The sequence below is a fragment of the Berghia stephanieae genome, chromosome 5 (assembly GCF_034508935.2).
Source record: "Berghia stephanieae isolate SIO BIC M18660-M18661 chromosome 5, UCSD_Bste_1.3, whole genome shotgun sequence".
NCBI lineage: Eukaryota > Metazoa > Mollusca > Gastropoda > Nudibranchia > Aeolidiidae > Berghia > Berghia stephanieae.
The window spans coordinates 11,448,478-11,472,388 of record NC_088364.1 but is presented as its reverse complement, the minus strand read 5'-3'; the positions used below and the strand labels follow the sequence as shown (position 1 = coordinate 11,472,388).

The 23,911-nt window shown below is 35.6% G+C and overlaps 3 protein-coding genes across 7 annotated transcripts in view; 2 read left to right on the top strand and 1 right to left on the bottom strand.

Moving 5' to 3' along the window:
- LOC144972400 (FAD-dependent oxidoreductase domain-containing protein 2-like) overlaps positions 1 to 23,911 on the top strand; it is a 131,035-nt gene that overhangs the window by 8,215 nt on the left and 98,909 nt on the right. The window lies entirely within an intron of this gene.
- On the top strand, positions 1,038 to 13,061 carry LOC144972405 (N(6)-adenosine-methyltransferase non-catalytic subunit METTL14-like). Of its 2 annotated transcripts, XM_078913557.1 has the most exons (6): positions 1,038 to 1,217; positions 3,203 to 3,350; positions 4,473 to 4,670; positions 5,935 to 5,965; positions 7,341 to 7,457; positions 9,480 to 9,573. In XM_078913557.1, exons 1-5 carry the CDS (start codon positions 1,129 to 1,131, stop codon positions 7,370 to 7,372), a joined length of 498 nt encoding a protein of 165 aa, XP_078769683.1. In that variant the 5' UTR covers positions 1,038 to 1,128; the 3' UTR covers positions 7,373 to 7,457; positions 9,480 to 9,573. The 2 variants fall into 2 exon arrangements, with proteins under 2 accessions (XP_078769683.1, XP_078769684.1); XM_078913558.1 differs by lacking the exons at positions 1,038 to 1,217; positions 3,203 to 3,350 and adding an exon at positions 12,808 to 13,061 and having other exon boundaries at positions 4,532 to 4,670; positions 9,480 to 9,605.
- On the bottom strand, positions 18,713 to 23,872 carry LOC144973787 (uncharacterized). The gene is made up of 4 exons (XM_078916682.1): positions 23,585 to 23,872; positions 22,501 to 22,650; positions 21,357 to 21,786; positions 18,713 to 20,690 (listed from the first exon to the last, which is right to left on the bottom strand). Exons 1-4 carry the CDS (start codon positions 23,870 to 23,872, stop codon positions 20,296 to 20,298), a joined length of 1,263 nt encoding a protein of 420 aa, XP_078772808.1. The 3' UTR covers positions 18,713 to 20,295.

Genomic DNA, 23,911 nt, shown 5'->3' with positions numbered 1-23,911 from the left:
AGAGAGCTTTGTGTTACCAGCACAAAATAGTCGAAATAGTCACCGTCCTAACAACGCCCACTTCTAGACTTACTTATTTACTTATCCGAACCAGCGACCACCTGAGCTCTAGCCCTTCTGTCTTGTACCATGACGTAGAAGTTGGACGTCTTTTGTAGTTGTTCCAGGTGACTATAAAGTGTGTTACTGATGCTTGGATTTGGTGGGAGGATTGTGCATCTCAGGTCTTCAAGAGGTTGACATTCAAGCAAGTGGTGAGTTATTATTTCATTGGGGTGTTGACATAGGGGGCAGGAAGGGGATGTCTTTTGTAATTTTGCTTAAATGGTTGTTGAGCGGTATGTGTTGTGTTCTTAGTTGAAAGATGATGCTTTGCTTGTGTCTTCTGAGCTTATTGAGGCAATCAGTCTTTACAGGAGTGGTCATATGGGAAAACATACATCTACCCGTGGTGCTCATTGCCCAACTGTTCACCCATTCTTCTCTCTTATTTGTGCCCACTTCTAGACAAGAGCTCAGCTAGTCAGAGACTAGAAAACGTTCATGAAATCCGATTTTTTTAGTCACTTGCTCCGCTTAAGTTTAAGACTAGCCAATCATTTACTAGACTAGTAAATAACTAAATCTAATTACGCTTACACTTACATAAAATTAAGCCCAGGACTGGGATCAGAATATTATGCGGGAGAGCGTTTTTATTACATAAGGATATATTTTTGAACTTGATTCTAGAGACAAACCTGGGTGAGGTTCCTGACCTCCCATACTGGGCAGGGAGGTACTTACTGTGTCTTCTGTCCCCTCTATATCTGTTTTCCAACTTGCTTTCCATCTTTGTCCTGGAATGAGATTACTTGATTTTGTCCTGGCCCTGGTCAGATACCCTGGCTGAGAGGGAAACAGTCAAATATATAGTTAGAATTTTCCTCGAGTAATGGGGGAAACGATAATGAAATTCTTAAATTAAGAACACATTTTGTTACGAATGAAAATAAAAGCGTCCATAGTTTCACTTCCGGTTATTTAAAACTCAACTTTCAAGATCGTGCTTGTTTGTGAAACGAGATAAAACTTGGATTTACTTTTATGAATATTTATAATACTTAAGTATTATCCCACTTCGTCAGTATGTCAACTGGTGATTTAAAGAACAACATAAAGAAATTGCAATCTCAAATCAAAAGCATCAAGTTCACCGGAAAATTAGATTTGGAAGGGTAAGTGAGGTGGGAGCCTAATGAATGCCTCATCATGAATGACTAAGACTAATGACAATGATTGTTGATTCATGTACCTGACGAGAGGGCAGTACTTCCATGGTTTCATAGCACTTTTATTATATTATATAGCCTTTTAACGATTATGGAATTTAACTTAGTTGCAATGCCCAAGGAATATTACTAATATTTAAGATAGGCTATTCCCGTGGCAATTCGGACCCGAGTCTGAATTGCTTCCCGTGGCAATTCGGACTCGAGTCTAAACTGAATAGAATTCCGCGGCTAACCAGGGTCGAGTCTGAATAACTCCATGGCTCTTCGATTCGGAATACTGCAATGCAATGCGCCCGAATGATGAACTTATCATTAGTATCATTAGTGAAACTCTCAGTTACTATTCCGTTTGCAGCTATAGAGACCGTATTGGTCTTCCTGAACACACACACTCTCATGAGTATCTCTAATTCATTAAAAACAGAATAATCACACACACACACACACACACACTCCCCCCCCCCCCCCCCACAATCATTTCCACAACCCAAGAGCCGGCGGCTTTTTCTCTTTGATCTCGTATCACCATATTCTCCCCTGTGTCCAGCGCCTCGGTCGTTTGTGGGTTACCCCCCACCAATCCCATTACCAGTTGATCATTTTCTTTCCGTATTCAACCAGTGTTTATTTTATTTAGGTACCTGGTCCAGTATTATCTAATACTATTAGTATTAGACAGTACTCTGCCCCTACCCCAGTGGCGGGGCTCTATTGCATGGCTTGCTGCCAAGAATCGCCTCTATTTTTATATTTAGAAATAAAACAGCATATTTTTTTAATTAAAAAAGAATTAAGACACTGCCTTTTGTCAAAGCCCGACCTATGCTGCCTTTTAAATAAAACGCCCAATGCCCAAAGTCATCTTGCACTTTTTTCGCGGCCGCCAATGGCAAATTATATAATGTAGAGATATGTCATTCATGTATCTTTTGCAACACGCTCATGGCAAATCAAATAAATCTTCCAATCATTACACAAAGACACTCCTTTTTCTATGCGAGGGCAAATTGATTGTTAACGTTAACAATTGCGACTACAATTGTAATCTCCCAAAGACCACGATTATTTAGATCTATGTTTTGTTTTTTAAGGAGCTTGCAACACATTTAGGTCATATCAGCGCCAGTAAAAATGGAGAAATTGGATAGCAAAAAAGTTCTAGAATTACAATTAAAAAGTACTCAAGAAAAAGTAAGACAAAGGGGAATAATAGATCACCGCTTTTGAAGGCAGTCACCTTCGGGAGATCTAAAACGTGACTTGCTCGCTCACTCGCCCTCCTACCGACTGACAACTGACACTGACAACTGAGAACGAGCAGCTTCTCCCCCCACCCTACCACGCTTCACTTTCGCCCCAGATTCCACTTCCGACACTTCCTGTGATTGCGCAGGCGCATTGTGGCAGGAGTCCGAATTGCCACGGGAAGCAATTCAGACTCGGGTCCGAATTGCCACTTCGTTTAAGATAAGTTTCATTTTTATAATCAATAATAATCTTTCCCTCTCTCTTCCCTCTCTCTCCCTCCATCTCTCTCTCCCTCCATCTCTCTCCATCTCTCTCTCTCTCTCTCTCCCCCCCCTCTCTCTCTCTCTCTCTCTCTCTCTCTCTCTCTCTCTCTCTCTCTCTCACACACACACACTCTCTTTCTCTCAATAAATCAGTTTCTCTCTGCCCGATGCAAGGTAAGGAAAATGGATATATGCTACTAATACTAAACTAAACAATTAACATTACAAATATTATAGTCAGTGGTGTCAATGTTGCTGCTGTCGTAATGAAATTGGTAGGATTTGATGTCTTTGAACATTGCTTGTAAAGGATCAATAAGTAATATTTGTTGTCTATTCTTGGCTACTAAAGTTGTGGTTTAATCATTTCTTTCTTATGTAATGTGGTGTACATATTCATGTTTTATTATTTTCTAGGATAAGAGATGGTTCACCCACTGCCTTCCTCCCTCTGTACCACTATGTGTTCACTTCCTACAGCAACAGACTGAATAGAGACATCTCTAACTCCAACAATGAATTGTATGGGAAGTCAGATTTGAGGTTCATCGAGGCTGTCTATAAAGTGAGTTGTTTCCACATGTATACGAAGCCGGTAATTGGAATGCTGCTTAATTAGAACTAACTGTCTGTGACGGAATATTTTCAATATAATAACTGCTCGTTGAATAAAATCGGAATGCAATTGTAACGATTTCACACTCAGTAAAATTAACAACTGTCAGTACTGTCGTGTCTCTCTAATCCAGAACCCCACATTCTGGATGACGTCTCCATTATTTTGGACATGTTGCCTGGGGTGGAATTTAATCTTCTCTATTTATAAAGGAGGTTTTCAGAATTAACAAATAGGTCCAACGACTAACAATGGCACTGCATCTTTCACCACCCATTCCTTTTGTAAGGTAATTTGTTATTCTTCACCCATTTTGCCTTCTTTGGGAAGACCAAATGAGTACCTGGCCTTTAACAGCATTGTCTCTAAAAAAAATTGTAATATTGCCTAAAAGGTATCATGTCTCATTCTTTATGTTAAGTTTTGCTGTTGGTCAGGTCCTTTGTAAATCGCTTTGAGCATGTTTAGTGGATATTGCTCTATATCATTTCATCATATCATAAAAGCTCATCTTTTAAAAGCTCATTAACTAGTTAGAAACCTACCAGACCCCTTCATGTGTCAACTGGGCTTCATTCAACATGGATTGGTTTATCTCTTAAAATAATTTCCTTTTGTGACCCATTGCCTCAATAATATCTAAACTCTCAATCGCAAAGGCAATTAAAATTTAGAATAAGGTAATCATGATCAGAAATTTGACATTTGAATTTTATAAAACCGGCTATGTGGTCTTGCGGTATGACATTTGCCTTCAGATCGGGTGGTTCTTGGTTCGAACCCCGCTCTGGGCAACACATAGTTGAATCCTTGAAAAAGGGTCTTTACTCACATTCTCTCACTTTACTCAAGTATAAAATAAATACCTGGCCGTAATCAGCATTCTCTCTGTTGGAAAAAAAAAATTGTAATATTGCCTATCAGGCGTCGTGTCTCGTCCTACATGTTACACGTTGCTGTTGTCCTGGGATGCTTTGAGCATGTTAAGTGGATATTGCACTAAATAAAAACTCAAGTTTTTGGGATTTAAAAAAGAATCTAAATGAAAGCATATCTCATCCATTTCCCTAGATTCTCAGAGATATGTTCAGTTACAAGCCACCTGTGACAAGAGAGCAATTTTTTCAGCTGGGGTTTGCTGAGCGAAAAGTCATAATGGCAGCGGAGATTCTTCGACTGGTTCACTCAAGTTACAATCCCCCATCAAGTGGATCCAGTTACAAACTCGCGTCCAGATTGGAGAAGAAGCAACAAGATATTCATGCAAAGGTTGGACACCCATTTTATTTTCTTGGGCTTTTTTTTAAATTACAAAAATTATGTAGTTCAGAGGTTCCATGACAAGAGGGTCCTCTCATCTACATGACAATTTTCTCATGAAACGATTTTTAAAAAATCAAATTGAGACTCCCGTCCATCTGGATCAAATGTGAAGTATTACCGTTCTTATTGTCTTTGTTGTCGGCTGAAGAAGGGTTTTGAATCTGAAATGTTCTATGTCAAAAGTTTTATATTTATTTTTGTACATGATTGATTAATTTGTATGAGATTTTGTTTGAGGTGTAAAGAAACAAAAATTATAAATAACTCTTCTGAATGCTATTAGTTTTCTTGGGGTTTTATTCGTTTTTGATTTTGAGGTAAAAGGTAAAACCTAAGTTGAAGTTGCGTTGTACATATAGTTATGGAATAGCAGCTGTCCCTCACAGATATCAGAGCCATAGAGATTGAGCTGTTTCGTTTCTGTAATGCACAACGAACGCTGAGTTTTTTCATTGCTTGCTGCTTCTGGTTAAGGCGCTGGTCTGATCCATTGTGACATATTTTTCTCCAGATTAAATTGATGGACATGGAGGTTTGAGAATAAAGAACTAAAACTAAACTTGTATCAGTCATATTAGATTGGTTTGTTTGTGTCATGTTTGCTATCTTAATAATTGTAAATGTGACCCATGGGATCAAAATGGTATTATGTCAAGATGAACCACATGTCAAAAAAGAAAAAGGAATTTAGAGCTAAATTGACCAAAAATGTAACATTAATTAATTAATTAATTTTTTAATATTGTTACTTTGAGAAATGAAATTCATTTTCCTCTATTAATCATTAAAACTTAGCTTAAGTTTCACATTTTTGACTATAAATTAAATGTTTTAGCCTCTGCACTACCCTGACATAAATATTTTTTTGATTTGGTGGGTCGCAATCGTTCTTCATTCTGGCTTCTCCTTCTATGGTCAGGGTAGATTTTTTGGGGTGGGGGGGGGGGGGGGTGTTCTCTTAATGCATCACATCTGTACCCATTGCCTTGCCATATTTTAAACGTTCTGTTTCGAATTACATCTATTGATGCTGGGCGTTTAGGCAAAATACTCATAACATCTGCCAGCAGGATATAGCGTATCAACACACAACCCTATGTGTAACCTTGAACGTTTATTGTCTAATTGATAGAATTTAGTGATAACTGCTCATAAAAATGGATGGCTGAGCTGAGTGACGTCAGTTTTATTCCTTTATTTTCTCAAACAGGTCCAAAGCAGCTTGCAAGCGGATCCTAAAGGTTGGTTGGAAAGAAATCATCATGGGTTTTGTTTTCTTTTATTATCTCATCCTTTATATGAATTTCCTGAGTTGTGAAAGGTTGAAAAAAAGGGTTTTTAATGGTTCACCCATAATGATGTGTTTAACTGTACTTGCAATATTGTGTGGCTATGTGGTCTAATCATTATCACACTCGCCTTCTCATCGGAAGGTTCTGGTTTCGAGTCCTATTATGAGCAAAGTTGAGTCCATGGAAAAGGCTCGTTACTCACATTCTCTCACCAGACTCAGGTGTTAAATGAATAATTCATTGTTAACAGAATTGTCTCTGTCCGAAAAAAAATATTATAATTTTGCTTTACAAGCAAATGTGGTTTTTGATTCACCCCATCTCTTCTGAATATTTAAAATTCTCCTTAATTAATAAGTTTACCTAATAATGTTAATTGAGCTTTTGAGCTTTTTTTTTAATATAGTGCAATATCAACTAAATAATAATAGTAATTAATAATAATAATAATAATAATAATAATAATAATAATAATAATAATAATAATAATAATAATAATAATAATAATAATAATAATAATAATAATAATAATAATAATAATAAATAATAATAATAATAATAATAAATAATAATAATAATAATAATAATAAATAATAATAATAATAATAATAATAATAATAATAATAATAATAATAATAATAATAATAATAATAATAATAATAATAATAATAATAATAATAATAATAATAATAATAATAATAATGATAATAATCTTTATTGTCCAAACATATGGTATGAACATCAACACATTTACAAATACAGACACATACATACACAAACTTACACGCTAGCACATTGTTTCTACACATGTATAAAAAAGAAATGAGCGTACATACATACATACATAAATACATACATACATACATACATACATACATACATACATACATACATACATACATACATACATACATACATACATACATACATACATACATACACACAAACAGAAAGACAGACAGAACGATACGATTTATTTGCTGGGACAGCATATAACCATATTATAAATATGATGTCTTATATTAAGAGGAAGATGGCAATGATGATGATGATGACTACGATAATGATGATGATGATGCTCAAAGCGCTTTATAAAGGGTCTTTGGCCAACTTAACATGTAGGATAGGACATGACGCTTGTTAGGCGATATGACATTTCTGGCCAGGTACTCATTCCACACCTGAGTATGGTGAGAGAATGTGAGTAAAGAGCCTTTTCCAAGGACTCAACTATGCGCCTTCCAATCTGAAAGCGAGTGTCATACCACAAGACCATATTGCTGCACAGTTAACATTTTACTTCTATCTATGGTCCATCTTACAGTGTATGAAGCGTTGGGGTTTTCGACGTTGTGAGGACATCTGTTGGATTAAGACCAATATCAAACACCCTGGCCACAACAAAAATTTGGAACCTGATGCCATCTTCCAAAGAACCAAAGTAAGTCTCACTTTTATTTTCTGTTAAAAAATAATAATAAAAATACAGGGATGCCAAATGTCTGGGTTTTCCAGTTTGTGTTTTTTCCCGGATTTTCACATCTCAGTTCACACCTCAGCAGCTTTTCCTATCTACAAGAAGAATGCTACTGAAGGTCCTTCTCAAGACAGAAATAAGTATTAGTGAAATCATACCTACCAAGTACCCTGATAAAATCGGATTTACCCCATTTTTTTTCTTTATTTTACCTCACCCTGCCGGATTTTGGGAAACTCCGATTTTTTAAATTAATTAATTGAAAAAAAAAAAAATCTTTTCTCATTTTTTTTTTTTTTTTAAATATCAGTAATGTTTTCTCCCTGACTAAAGGAAAGGATTGTCATTTACAATTACACATAACTATTCAGACCTCACCTTGGCACATTCATACCTCATACCATTCGTCAACCAGTTCATCTCAACAATTGTTGTTTGTGGGTTATTATATTTATAGATGCTTGCGCCGCTATGACCTAGGGTAAGCTTGTTTTGTTTTTTTTCCTCTTAACATTGCTTATCCCTAATTTTTTCCCTAGACTCCTTTTTTTTTTTTTTAAGAAGCATCCTATTTTTTTTCACTATGGGTTGGCAGGTATGTTGAATTTTATGCTACAAAGGCCCCATACATTTGTAAAGGAAAGGAGAGAGGTGTTTTTTTTTTTTTATTTACAACAGTCATTTTAGGTGAGATTGAGATGTGAAACTTCCACTCATTTTTAGTTGTTTTTTTTTTTTTTTTTTCGTAAAAAATCATTTATCATCCCTGTTAATAAAAACAGAAAAGACCAAAAAAAATGAATAAACACATTTTTATAGCACATTCCCATGTAAATATTAAAGAATGAATTTATATAGCGCCTAAGCATCCACGTTAATCATGCTGTGTGACGCTTTAGTTATCATGTAGTTATCATGCTCAATTTTATTCACAAGGTCTTGTTCTATACAAATCCTGGTAAGTCGTATTCAAGTAGAAAAATTATCTATTGGACACCTGAGAATCATCTCAGAAAATTAAAAGTTTCAAAACACTCGGGGTATTGCTCTTATGAGGCAAACAAGGCAAGTATTTTTCCTCTCTAAGTCACTAACTAAATGATAATAATAATAATTATAATAATATTGATAATAATAATTATTATTATTATTATTGTTATTATTATTATTATTGTTATTATTATTATTATTATTATTATTATTATTATTATTATTATTGTTATTATTATTATTATTATTATTATTATTATTATTATTATTATTATTATTATTATTATTGTTATTATTATTATTATTATTATTATTATTATTATTATTATTATTATTATTATGATTATTATTATTATTATTATTATTATTATTATTATTATTATTATTATTATTATTATTATTATTATTATTATAATGCGTCATTTCTATATCGCCCCTTTCCACCAAAAGTGCTTGGAAGTGGTTTTATACAAAGACATATATCTTATTCTATATTTGGCAAATCCTATTTGTTGTTCCGCTAAGGCTCCAGATCCACCAAACCAATCACCACCAAATCTTGCATGGCATTTACAATTGACCTATAGATGGTTTTTGTGTAGCTAATGACTTTGATTAAACAACGCTTTGTAAAATGACCACCTGGTCGTTAAGAGCCAGTTTCCTGTTGGAAAAAGAATTGCCTAAAAGGCATCATGTCTCGTTCTACATGTTAAGTGTTGCTGTTGGCTAGGGTCCCCTTGTAAAGTGCTTTGAACATGTTCAGTGGCATTATAAATGCTCAAGTTTTTTTTGTTTTTTTAAAACTTTGCCTTGGCTCAGTCTTATAAGAAGCATTGCTGGCTCAGCGGTGCGGTCTTTGCTTCGTACCCGAAAGGTACCGAGTTCAATCACTGTATGGCCTTGGAATAGACCCTAGAGACAAATTTCCCCCATGGGATGAATAAAGGGAATTTTATTTATTTTTTTATTTATTTATAAATTTTTCTCTCTCAGGAACACTGTATAATGGGCATTAAAGGCACTGTGAAACGCAACGCAGATGGAGATTTCATTCACGCCAATGTTGACATCGACCTCATTATCGATGAGCAACCTGAATACGGCAGCAAAAAAAAACCTGTGAGTAAATACGGCCTTTAATTTTATCTTGAATTTCTCTGTGCCATGAGATCTTGACGTTCTTTTTGTTGTGGCTGTGTTGTTGTAGAGGTACACACTCTAGGGTTTATAACACGACCTAACATTTAGTCTGAGGGTCTGAATGGTGGACTAGACACCTTGACAATATACATTTTGCACACAGTTTTTTTTTTTTTAATCGGAAATGAACTTTGAATTAGTTGCTCCTCATGGAATCAGGAGACCTTCAGAGCCATTAGTCCCATGGAACCGGAGTTTATACTGGTTTCTGTAGCGTAAGACGTACAATAACAACTGCATGCCACCCTTTGGATAGGACACTTAGTCTACTATCACAAAGTATTTTCCGCTAGATCTAATGGACCCAGCTACCCAATCACTGCTCGGTGGGCAGAAGAGTCAGAAAAAAAATCTCGACTTCACCTGGGATCAACCACTGCTGAAGTCGAGTGAAGCAAGAGTCAATTGAGCTATCAAGGCCTCTGTTACCTCCGGTAGCTTTTTCTTAGTCTGTAAATTGTATTGATGCTAAACATGCAGCATCTCTCATCTTATGCATTTAATGTGCTGTGTTCAATTATCAGAGATGAAAAAGTGTTCGAAGCATTTGTGAGGCTGGCTGAGAAAACCGGGGAATATGCGGCAAGCTTCGATTCGAGATCACAGGCGTTTATTGCTTTCAGGTTAGTTCGCCAGGTAAATCTAGCCAGTCTAGTGATGAGTCATAGCTTTACACTGAGAGAGGGAGACAATTTTTTCGCCGTTCTGATCGATTTTTTCTGAATTTCAAACTAATGTAGTATTGCCGTTATTAAGTGTAGCAAAAATATTTTTATACTACCAAACAGTTTATTAACAGAGTTTTCATTGATTATATAATCATTATTATGATGGTGTTAAAAAGCAAGAGAGATAACCCATGAAATTGATACATAAATTTAAGTGAATTAAAATTTTTAAGAGAATATTTTAACATGTTCAACACTTAAGATTTTAAAACAAAAGTAATGGAAATGATGTTGAATATCTGTAGAATGTAGACATAAATTTTATACCAGTAGATTGAGGCGTTTTTGAGATATCAATTCATCTGTACGTAAAAGTAAGGATTTTGAGTAAGGTAAAATTGAAATCCAATCACAGCATTGTCTTAATAGACATTTTTTAATAAACCAGCAACATAGTCAAATGTGATTCATTTATATTTATCCCAGAATCGACGAATTATAAGAATTCCATTAAAAATTGTTATATAAGGACATTCATTTAAAGGCAATCAGAACCACTAAGAAAGTCTTAAAGAGTTCTTATAATTTTCATAACCTTATTTTTGAGATATCCATGCCCATTACTTTATTTCATGTACTTGACTTGCACCTCTTTTAATTTGTGTGCCATATAGACTGCATATAGCACATCACTGGTGAAAGATTAGGTTCATATTCACCTCATTAAGTATTGTTTCTTGTTCAGAGTTTTCTCATTGAACCAAAGGTATCAATACGTGCATCGCATTTCTTTAAATTATGTATCAGTGAGATACATTTCTCACAAATTGAAATATTTAAATATGTCAGAATTTCACATTTTTATTTATAGTCAATTGTTGATAACGTCTAGAGTCTTTTAATCCTCTCCGCACGGCTCTGTACTCTTTCACAACACATTCGACATATTTCATTTGTACTGGTGTGATGACCGTCTCCATAACCTGAACAGAACTTAAATAAGTAAATTTAAGAAATATCTAAAATTTCCGCTTAAATTCAATGGAATCAAACTAAATAAATGTCTCTTATCATCACTATCTAGTTTTATTATTGGGTTTCTAAAATATCATGAAATATTCTCCTCTTTGTTGGTAACAAAAATAATTATTGAGATTCCTTTCCACACCCTCTATTCTTAAATCCCTGAATCTACATAATAAAGTATATATCATATGAAAGAAAATTTTATCTACTTTTCTCTGATCCCTCACACTTGATGGTAAAAAGTGTTGGTTTGATAGTTTGAATTTTTAAATATTTCTTAAACTTATAATTTTAATATTTATTTCATAAAAAAACTCTGATTATTCAAAAGAGCAAAACACAAACTTATCATTTAATGATGTAAATAAAAATAATTGCGTCTTGTAGAGGAAAAATTGGCCTTTGTATCAATATATGTTTGAAAATTATGAAAAAGATGCTGCGTCCACAACAGGCTGAGAAAATTGAGTATTTTGATGAAATTTCTACTACTCTCTGCCTGAGAGAAATTCAAAGCGATGAGATTTACCTGCAGACATAATTTATTGCCCTTGCACCCGGTCTTGACAGCTGTTATCACTGTGGCTGACGGTGGATTGTTTACATTACTTGACGGTAGCCAGTGAGGGAAGAAGTAACTAAACTGAAAGTTTGGGCCCTATTTAAACGGCTGTGAGATATGAGTCAAAATCAAAGATAAAGTGTTTCCCATAGCAACAAATTTTATTCAGAAACAAATTCATAACTTGGTTTCTAATAGACATAGAAAGAAAATTTATAGTGGTAAATGATCAGAAAGATGTGGTCTACACCAATGCATACACAACTCAATTTATGAAATTTGCGCATCTTTCCGGATTTTCTCACCCAGCCACACATTATGATATGACACATGGCCTCCAGGCTGAAGGTTCTTGGTTCAAGCCCCACTGAGTCCCTGGAGAGGTTGTTTATTCACATTCTCTCACTATATATCCATTGTAAAAGGAGTACTTTGCTGGACAAAGTGTTGTCTGTGTTACAAAAAGATGTAAGTGCACCTTTCAGGTATCCAGTCTCGTCCTACATGATAAGTGTTGCTGTTGGCTTGAGATCCCTTTGTAAAGTGCTTTGAACGTATTTAGTAGTATTTTTTTTCTCTTTTTGTTTGTTGAGAATTTACATTCTAAAGTGCCCAAAGCGTGTGTTTTACATGAAAATGAGCGCTGTATAAATGTGTATTATTATTATTCATTTATGTTCAATACTCTTTACAGTCCACAGCTTGTAGCAGCTTAGTATAATTTTTTAAGGCAAGCACAGATTCAACAGACCTGTTCAGACAAGTAAGGTAATTCACTGAACATGCAATATGTTCACTTAATCAAACTGAGATGCTCATTGTCTGATTTATAAACATTCAAACATTTTCTTGTTCATCTCACCAGGTGGAGATATTTCACATCATTGAGCATTTCTGCCTGGGACGTCGACGTCTCCACCTTTTTGCCGTGACAGTACCATCAGGCCTGGCTGGCTCTCGGTGGGCCCAGGCCTGACCAGCTCCAACTTTGACCACCAGAGCTACACAAGCTTCTTCTCCAGCAGCCCTGAGGCTTGTCTGACGGGATGCACCGAGGATATTGAACGACTGCGACCTAAATCTCCTCCGCCCAAAATGGGTATGGGATCTTCCACTGGTGGGGAAAGGGGTGGTGGAAGGGGTGGCAGAGGGGGTAGAGGTGGAGGAGTTGGGGGTAGTGGTGGTGGTGGGGGTGGAGGACCAGGGGTTATGGCTAGCTCGGGGGGACCAAGGGGTGGTGGTGTTGGGGGGATTGGTGGTAGGGGTGGAGGTATGGGGGTGGGGGTATGATAAGAGGGGGTGGGAGAGGAGGAGGAATAGGTGGAGGGGGTCCTATCATGAGAGGGGGTGGTGGTATTGGAGGTGGGGGAGGATTTAGGGGTGGTCGAGGGGGTAGGGGAGGGATGAGGCATTCCGAGGACTACAGAGATAATGGAATGAGATGATTTTTAGATTGGGAGTTTTATGAATGGGTTGGTCATTGTTGGGGTTGTTTTAATGCTCAATGTATTGTATTATATTATTGTTGTGTAGAAATCTGTGTTGTGCAGCTGTGCTATGAGAGAGAGAGATAAAGATTTAAGAGATAGAGAGAGAGAGTAATGAACAAAAATGAACGTAACAGTTTCCAAAAAGAACTAAATACCAAACACGACTAATTTCGGGCTCAAAACCCTTCTTCAGTCGATAGTAAAAACAATGTTTGTTATTGCTTTTTTTTCTATTGGCTAGAAAGAGCCGGAAAGATTCCTTGTTTGGCATTTTGTTCTTTTTTTCAAGCTAATTTATTCTTTTTCTTCCATTAATCCCATCTCATGGTGCAGTATGTGAGTCATCAATCTTGACATTGCAAGGAGGGCTTTTATGGGTAATGTGCTGGTAGTACTAATATTGATGGAATCCTATGAGTGTAGACTGAAAGTGTTGGGAGGGGGGGGGGGGGGGGGCAAGGATGTCCGTTTCATGCTCTAGATACTGGGATAACTACGGCTCCATAGGTCATTTTCATAAAATTTCCACAAAAATCCCCAAAACTAAAGTTATTTTGAAAAACTAAGGAAAAAATTTGGGTGGATGGAAACAGTCAAATGTATAGTTATAGTTTTGGGAGATGGATATTTTTTTCCTTGTAAATCACCTCTCTGATATGTATTGGGTTTTTTTTTCTTATTCTGACTATATTTTTTTTAAACATTTGAGTATATTCCTCTTAGTGGGATCTTGTGCTGGTGTCTGGTTGAGACTAAGTGATCTCAAATTAAGTACACTGATAGTGTGCTATTGGAATCTACATCTGTTCCCTATTTGAACCATTCCCCTTTGTTTTACTTTTTCCTCAAGTCCTTTTAATTGTACATCTATAATGTTTTTACTATCCAATTTTATTTTATTTAATTGAGATTTTAAATAGCGCAATATCCACTAAACATGCTCAAAACGCTTTACAACAGCAACATTTAGGACAAGACATGACACCACCTGTTAGGCAATATTATAATTTTTTCGGACAGAGACAACGCTATTAACGGCCAGGTACTCATTTTACACCTGTTATCGTGAAGAGAATGTGAGTAAAGAGCCTTTTCCAAGGACTCAAATATGCGCCGAGCGAGGCTCTAACCAAGGCCCTTCCGATCCGAAAGAGAGTGTCATATCTGGGTGGGGTCCTACCTCCCATAGCGGGCAGGGAGGTACTTGCTGTGTCTTCTATCCCCTCTTATGTTTTCCAATTGCTTTCTGTCTTTGTCTTGGAATGAGATTGCTTGGTTTTGTCCTGACCTTGGTCGGAGTCCTTGGCTGAGAGGGAAACAGTCGAATGTATGGTTATAGTTTTGGGAGATGATATTTTTTTCCTTGTTAGTTGGGACCTGTGCTTGTGTCTGGATGAGACTTTTAGGTGATCTCAAACTAAGTACTTTGACGGTGTGCTCTTGGAATCTACATCTGTTCCCTATTTGAACAAATTCCCCTTTGTCTTACCTTTTCTTTTGTGCTTTAATTCTAATTCTAGAACTGTTTACTATCCCATTTTCTTCCTTTTTACTGGCGCTGATATGATCTTAATGTGTTGCAAGCGCCGTAAAACCCTTAAAAACAACAAACAAAACAGTGTCATATCACTCGACCTTATAGCCACACGATTGTGTTGCAATTGCTGTCAAACTCTTAAAAGGCAAAAAAAAGAAAAAACGAACCAGTTCCCTTTGTCTTACTTTTCTTTGGTGCTTTTTATTAAACTATCCCATCTTCTTCCTTTTTTATTTTTTTTGACTAAACAGTTTTGCCTAAAAACATTTTATATTTAACGCTTTATAAGTATATATATATATCACTTGTATTGAAAAGTGAATTTTTTTTGTTTTATCTTATTGTTCTACTTTGTATACTTCCCATGATTGAAATATCTGATCAATAAATGAATTGTTTCATTGTCACTTGACTCGGCCATGCTATTGTTGTCTGACCACGTCCCATTGTAGTAAAAATGTGTTTTTAAAGTTAAAAATAAAGAACAATTTTTATTTTTTCAACTGTTGTGTTGACTGCAACTAAAGTGGTTGGAATTGTAAAAGTGATGATATATTGTCCGTAAAAAATAATTTTTTTTATGTTATGATCAATAAATGAATTGTTTCATTAAACTATTGTGTTGACTCTAACTTAAGTGGTTGGAATTGTAACAGTGATAATAGATTATCCGTAAAAAATTATTGTCTTTTATTTTATGCATTAAAAAGAATTAATTTCAGTTATCCGATCATGTGTGCTGTGGAATTAGCATCAATTTCTCTTATACCAGATTGTAAGCTGGATGAAATTTTTTTAAAAATTAAATAAGAAAACGAAAATAACTAAAAAATATACCCCCAAAACAATAGCAACTGTAACAAAACAAAAACAAAACAAAAAACAAGTAAAAAGAAAAATAAATAAATAAAACCCAACAAAAGAAGAAAAAAAACAGAAAGCCGAAATTATGGGTTTTGAGCCCAAAACGTGCCGTGTTTGGAATTCTGTTCTTTTTTGAAGCTGTTCTATTCATTTTTGTTTATTACTGTTTAAATCCAAACATGACATACCATCAATCCACTTGTAATAGACAAAAAAATCTGTCTAGATGTAATAATTATAAATATCATTTTTTTTCTTTTGGAATATTACAAACTATTGTGTCACTAAATATATCATTACGGATATATGTTATTTGGTTGTCTGACGCGATTTTTAAAACAAACCCAAAAAAAAACCCCAGCAATTTCTGATAATGGTAATAATTGTTATAAAAATAGTCAATTAACTATGGCTTATTATTCATATACTAAACTTGATGAGTAAAGCACAGGTGTACACTCTTCTTTGCTACCATTAAAATACATTTGCCATAGACTCACACAAACTATTGCTTGACTAAAATTGAGACTGGGTTACCTGTATATCTTAAAAACGGTAACTGGTTAAATAACAGAAAGAAAGAAATAGATAAATAAATGAATTGAAAAAAATATTAAATTGATAGGTAAAATAATAAATAACATTAATAAATTAATTCAGACGGATTGATTGTGTAGCTGTTGTCTGTATGGGCCTGGGGAAATTATTTTACATTAGACTAGAGCCCTCTCCAAAGGATAGTAAACAATTGTTGTTAGTGCTATTTAAATTTAACTCTATACTATGAAAAATCGTGATAAAATCCATGGGCATTAAAATAACACCTCATGTTGGGTCAACTTTTTTGTTTGTTTCTGACCCCTTTGTCCAGCCAATAATTGATAGGCTAAGTACACATGGTCAATAGATAATAACTGTCCTATCCAAAAGGTAGTGAGCGATTTTCCGTCATTTTAATGTTACAGTAACCCTGATAAAATCATGCTCCGCAGGTATTATGGCTCAAAAAAATCAACCAAACAAAAAAAAAACCAAAAAAACTAATACCCAAAAATTAAAAAAAACAACAACAAACAACAAACAAACAAAAATTTAAAAATTAACAAACCAAAAATAAACCCCCAATTCCACAGGTACGACATAAAAACAAGGTTACCTTATATTTTATGTCCCTTCGTCTCACTTGCTCTCGTACAAAATATTTAAGACGTGGAATCCATGAAAACGAGGAATACGTGAGATTTTTACACAGAAGGTAGTAAAATATATAAATTTCAGATACTAAGATTTGTACGAGGAATCTGTGAAAACGAGGAATATGCACTGCACTACACTTTGACTTTGATAAGTGACCTATCCAAAGGATAGCAAGTAATTATTACAAATAACAAAGTTTAATGTTATAGAAACTGGGATAAGCAGTTGCTCCCTGGGTCTTATGTCTCTGAAGGACCTTCTAATCTTCTTTATCTTTTACCTGGATAATTCTTTATATTTTTTTTTATCCTTCACACACTATCATTTTACATAAATACCTACAAAACGAACAGAGGCAGGCATGAAGACATCTACAGTAATATCCAGCTAATCAGGTTTGGTAAGTTTTTGTGGTGTGAACAACGATGGAGTGTGTGTTGATGACGACGTCGGCAGGAATAACAAGGATAATGCTGGAATATTCCATACAGTAGAATCGACCCTTCCGCAAATTTCCCAGAAGGATCAATTTGACTTTAATATTTTCAGGGGAAATAACTCTTATCAGAATGACATTTCTATTAAACTTAAGGGATGCAACTCGTATTTAAAAGTACAATTGTATGAATTTACTGGCTTATCTCTCTTGTTTTAATTATACTAATGGGTTAGGCGCCCCTTTTTCCATTAAGAAAAGAGTTGAATTATGTTTCATTTGGTCAAATTGACTCTTCCGCAAAATTTGGATAAAATGTAATATTCCAGGGAAATAACTCTTTTCAAAGTGGGAAAAAAGGGGCACGTAACCTATCAGAGTGATAAAAATAACAAGAGAGATAAACCAGTAAATACATCATGTACTTGAAAATATGAAGAGTTGCATCCCCTGATACAGATTAAAATGCATTTTCATCTGTATCAGGGGGTGCAACTCTTCATAACACTTTTGACCATTTTAACATGAAGAATTTCCTGGCTTACCTCTCTTGTTTTTATTATCACTCTGATAGGTTACGTGCCCCTTTTTTCCCACTTTGAAAAGAGTGATTTCCCTGGAATATTACATTTTGTCCCATTGGCCTTTCCCCACATATTGCGGAAGAGTCAATTTGACCAAATGAAACATTCAAGGGACATAACTCTTTTCTTAATGGAAAAAAGGGGAGCGTAACCTATCAGTATAATTAATTAAAACAAGAGAGATAAGCTAGTAAATTCATACAATTGTATTTTTAAATAATTATGGACGAGTTGCGTCCCTTAAGTTCAATAGCAATGCGCTATATATATATATATCATCATTATTATTCCTGGAGTTATTATTTACGGGCTTACCTCTTTGAAACGACTTATTTTTTTCCGGAACATTGCCGTGTCAGTTCTTCTGTAGATCAATAATTGATTCTTCCCATCATTTTGAGAAACAACACTGTTGCCAGAATTATTTTTCAGAGAGAGAGAGAGAGAACTCTCAATTTAATCCTTCCCCCCCCCCCCCCCCTCTGACCCACTTCTCTCTCTCTCTCTCTCTCTCTCTCTCTCTCTCTCTCTCTCTCTCTCTCTCTCTCTCTCTCTCTCTCTCTCTTTTTTTTTTGGAATATAAGTTAGTAGTATGCTTTGAAGTAGACAGCAGAAGTTAGTGTGCTTTGAAGTAAACAGCAAAGACAACAATAAGATAGTTGTGACTGGATTATATGTTTTTATTTTTTAAAAGATATACTGTAATTGTAATGCTGTACACGTAACAATCTAGTGTAAACATTAATAAATAAATTCCCTTTATTCATCTCCAAGGGAAATTTGTCTCTAGGGTCTATTCCAAGGGAAGACTGGAATAACCCAGGCGTTAGCCGCAGTGCAGTGCTTCAAAGTAGGCTAGGGCGAGGTGACTTGCTCAAGGCCACACAATGAGGCGGGTAGTCGAAGTCGGTACATTTCGGGTACGAAGCAAAGGCCATACCTGTGAGCCACGTTGCCCCATTATAATTATATAATATAATATATAACATGACAGCTTTTAATGTCTGTTTGATTGAAGGAGCTTAACAGTCACATCCCTCAAGACACTTTTAGGTCATTTAATTTTAAGACCAGTAAAGAGGAAGATAATAGGATAGCTATATCATTTTGTTTGTTTTTAGGTGTTTAATGGCGCTTTCGACACTATTTAGGTCATTTGAGCGCCCGAATATATATATATATATAATTTTGTGGCAGTGAGTGGATTACAAACTGTCTTCCAAAAGAAACAATAACAAACAACTTGAGCTTTTATATAGCACAATATCCACTAAACGTACTCAAAGCGCTTTACAAGGGGTCCTGACCAACAGCAACACGTAACGTGTACAACGGAACATGACGCCTGTCAAGTTATATTGCAATTTTTTTTCCGACAGAGACAAAGCTGTTAATGGCCAGGTAATCATTTTACACCCGAGTACGATGAGAGAATGTGAGTAAAGAGCCTTTTCCAAGGAAGCAAGTGTCATACCACTAAGCCACATAGTTGCACACTAAAACAACAAAATATGATTCCTTTAAATTAAAAGCATCTCAATATTTACAATAGAAGCACATCCTGTGAATGCACTAAGTTACACCCTAGTCTGCCTAGATCGGTAGTCCCCCAAAATCATAAGTTCATTACATTCGACTGTATCTACTGGTTTAGTCTACACGATTTCCCATTATTCGTATACATTATTCATGTATCTGCTCTCTTGGTAAAAAACGATTTTGTCTCTGGTTGTATTCAGAAAAGTAGTTCTTCTGAGCCATGAGGCCCATTAAGCCACAGTTTATCCCGGTTTGTACAGCGTGAAAAAAGGACAGTAGCAATTGTTACCCTTTGGATAGGATGCTGGTCTATCAAAAAGTACTTCCCATCAGATTTAACAGACTGCTCGGTGGAAAGGGGGTCAGAAGAAAATCTCGAATTCACCAGACTTGCCAGTTGCTAGCCAACCTCTACAATTTGAAAAGATTTATCATATTTTTCCAAATATCTATCCTAATTTTCTCATATTTTTCCCACCACAAAAAAATAAACCATATTTTCAACACGTGCAGCCAAATAAAACTTCAAATTTAAAATTCACTGAATTTATGAAGACTTATCATATCATTGAATGCATAACAAAACAGTGGAGCAAGGGGTACCAGGATACTAAATCCTAATACTAAATACATGATAAACTTGATTTGTTACATTATCATAATTGCTGGTATGAAATTTACATCTGTGACTTTCTCTAAATGAATGTTAGCTGTTTTGATGGAAGTGCTCTTGCGTTTCTTTCATCATTTGCATGATGCGATTAACTCGACTCAGTGTTGACGTGTCCAAGTCTGCTTTGTTGGGTGTGCTGGACAACCGACGGGACTCCAAATCCTGGTCTTCCTGGCCACAAGGAATGTGGATCAGGCTGTTGTCATCATATCTAACAAGGGACGAATCTTTATGGCCACGAATAGGAGAGAAACCGTTTCCAAAGCTGTTATTGATTTCTGCTGTCTTTGGATCTTTTCTGTTGCTGGTTGTAGTGTGAACAGTCCAGGCATTGGGGACCCGAGAGTTTGGATTGTTGCTGTGGAGTTCTTGCTGTGGTAATGAAATGGTTGAGTCATCTTGGTCACGTGACAGGCTGATTTCAGAATCTGAAGGAGAAGAAAATGTTTTTTTTAAATAATTGGGGGAACTATATAAATATATAAAGATCCAACAATATGAAATTGAATGTAAGCTTCGATTTAATATATGAAAACAGATAAAAGTGACTGATGAATTCACCTAAACAACGCCACAACCACATTATCTCAGTTGTCTGTAGTATTTCATTCATCCTGTTTTGTTGATAAAGGGGAAACTCAAAACGTCCATTTGATCTGGGTTTTTTGTATTAAATTGAAGCTTACATTCAATTTCACATTGTTATTTATTTCTTCAAGCTTCGAGCGGTAACATTTACATTATCCTTGAGAAAAGGCATTTCACACACAGATTCCTCTGTCCTTCAAGCGATAATTGGGTAGCTGGGTCTATTCTATCAGGAAGTATTTTGCAATAGACTAGTGTCCTATCCAGTGTGTAACCAGAGAAAGGTCAAAGGCCAAAATGTTGTTTGTTTTGCATTGTCCCCTTTTATACGAGTCGCATTCACTCTCTTTTATTGTTCTCTCCATCTTATTGGCTCATTTAGGCATCTTTGTTTTTGTTTTTTGTTGTTTTTTTTGTCCTATCCAAAGGGTGGTGAACAGTTATTATTGTCCATTTAAAGCTACAGAAAGTGAGATTAATGCATGACTTTTATAAGACTAACTCACCGTTTGGACCAACCAAAGCCTTCATAAATTTCATATCACCAGCTCCAGCCTCCAAACCAAGACGGAGGTTTTCACACGGATCATCTTTCGCCACAACATCTTCGATCATGACATCGTCATCGGCATCACAACCATCGTCAACAGCGTTGGTTATCCGAATGTTCCTTTCTTCATCGACATCATTACTGTTACTCCTCTCTCCAGTTATTGTTCTGACACCAACATCAGCAACTGGGGCAAAAGCGTTGACGTAATCTGGGTGCATCTTATTGGGATGGGTGACTTTGTCTTCACTGGTGCTGGTGGTGATGGGTATGGAGGATGAAGTGCTGTCTTTTTCATTTGAGTTTTCTGCTCTAGGACTTTTGCTATTGTTGTTGCCATTCTTGTTCTCAAGCAATATTGTGCAGAATGCTTGTATGTCTTCAACCTGCAAACCAAAGTAAACAAAAAATGGATCGTTGAGTAGATCAAAACAGTAATAAAAAAATTGGACTAAAAGGCATTTTGAACAGGAATATTCAAATGAATAAACCACTCACTGGATTCTAAGTAATGAACAAAAATGAATCAAAACAGTAATTTGTCCGGGTGGTTGAGATGCTAAAAATTGAATTTACAGTAAAAAAATATGAAACTTAGTTTAACTACATGCTTTAATGAGGACAATGATAAAGTCTCTTAAAGAAACAAAAATTAAATCTCAAATATCCAATCATTTTAATCTTCATATCACTTCTTTTTTTTTTTCCTATGTGTTTATCAACGACATAATACTGTTTTCATACAGGGTCCCGATAATTCAGTTGGCAGAGCACTCGCTTCACACGCAGAGGGACTGAGATCGATCCTGGGTGCATTCGAGATTTTTTCTGATCCCCCTTGTCTACCCAGCAGTGAATGGGTAGCTGGGTCTGTTAGAACTGGTGAAAAGTACCGTGCGATAGACTAGTGTCCTATCTAAAGGGTAGCAAACAATTTCTATTGTCAGTTTAACACTATAGAAACCGGGATAAACTCCGACTCCATGGGCCTTTTGGCTCTGAAAGACTACTTTTACAATAGGTCATAAATGTAAAAAAAGAAAAAAATTAAATTTAAAAAAAAAACAAAATGCAAACCAAAGTTCTGAAGAAGTGACTACCTTGTTCTCCAACAAAGTCATTCTGTTGTCAAGAAGGATGACTTTGGACACCAAGGTCTCCATCTGCAACTTGTCTGGCACGGCTGATGACTGGGCTGGCTGTTGTCTGAATCTTGGGCTCTCATTGGATGCGATTTGGGTTTCCACTTTCTGAAGAAAAAAATAATTGAAGATCCCAATAATATTCAATTTTAAAAGGTTTATTCCACGGCGACTAAAACTCGAACTTTTAGTTTGAGCCAGCGCTCCACCGGTGGGAGGGTAATTAATGCTATCGGCATCGGCATTTTCGCTACCTGTATTTTTTTCTCTCCGATTCTGCATTTTATTGATATTTTCAAATAATCGTTGCTCAATAATCCGTTGACGTAACTTTTTCTTATTCATATATTCTTGTTCTTCATAATGTAAAGAATATTGTCATACCATTTGTATGGCTATGAACCGAATGGTTTTACAACGCCACTCTCCATGAGTTGTACTATAATTCAATGCAAGATCATAACTATAATTGGTAAGAAACATGTGAATAAATAGCATAAATCACCGTACAGGCAAATAATTTTGGGATAATCAGAAGCAGAAGAGAATGAGGAAAAAGTGTATGTAAGTTTTATGGCCTGTTCAGACCTGGCAGTCCTGTGAGAGGTCTTGATATTGTGGTAACTCCTTATCAAATCGACCAGTATCCTGTCCACAAATTAGCCAGTCATAATAGATGACTGGAAGGTACGTGTTAGTGTGTGTCTTATAAAACTGATATCCAATCTTTCCTTATGAATAAGATTCACTTGATGACATATTTCATTAATTAATAATATAAATTCTATGGTCTGTCACGTTCCCGATCACATTGTCAGTAATAAATTTACTAAGAAATATTTCTATCACTCTCTCCCTCTTCTATTTTCACACATCACAACTAACAAAGTTTCATGTCTAATCACAATGCAAGCAACACCATTATGAAAACAAATTAACAAGTTTAACAATAGTTTCTCATCTATTTTCAACACCAACCAGAAAGGAGAGATATCATTCTAATATTTAGGATTATTATTAGGGGCCTTTATGAAGTACTGACGTCTGGTTCAACTTGAAGCAATGATGTTTCCATTGTGAAAGACAATTTTGCTTTTTCACTTCGAAGTCCTCCTGCTCTTATTTCAATCTTCCCTATGCTAGAATGGAGCAGTTGACCACCTTGCTCGCCATGGAATCCTAAACCTATCTTATATCGCTTCAACCAGTAAATGCAGTGCATTTCCAATATATGTAATTTGGGGGTAATTGAGTGAGGGAATGCTTCTCTGTAATTCTGCAAATACCTTGCGACGGCTTCCTCTGCTCTTTTAATTTCTTCTGATGACATGGGATTTGAATGGGATACTAATTTATGTACAACTCTGTA

Excerpts from the sequence above, each read along its gene's own strand:
- LOC144973787 (XM_078916682.1), bottom strand. The coding sequence starts at position 23,872 with ATGTCATCAGAAGAAATTAAAAGAGCAGAGGAAGCCGTCGCAAGGTAT. Across the intron at positions 22,651-23,584 it reads TGCTTCAAGTTGAACCAGAC|AAAGTGGAAACCCAAATCGC; the intron begins GTCAGTACTTCA and ends TTTTTTCTTCAG. Across the intron at positions 21,787-22,500 it reads TGACTTTGTTGGAGAACAAG|GTTGAAGACATACAAGCATT; the intron begins GTAGTCACTTCT and ends TTTGGTTTGCAG.
- LOC144972405 (XM_078913557.1), top strand. The coding sequence starts at position 1,129 with ATGTCAACTGGTGATTTAAAGAACAACATAAAGAAATTGCAATCTCAA. Across the intron at positions 4,671-5,934 it reads AACAAGATATTCATGCAAAG|GTCCAAAGCAGCTTGCAAGC; the intron begins GTTGGACACCCA and ends TTTCTCAAACAG. Across the intron at positions 5,966-7,340 it reads CTTGCAAGCGGATCCTAAAG|TGTATGAAGCGTTGGGGTTT; the intron begins GTTGGTTGGAAA and ends TCCATCTTACAG.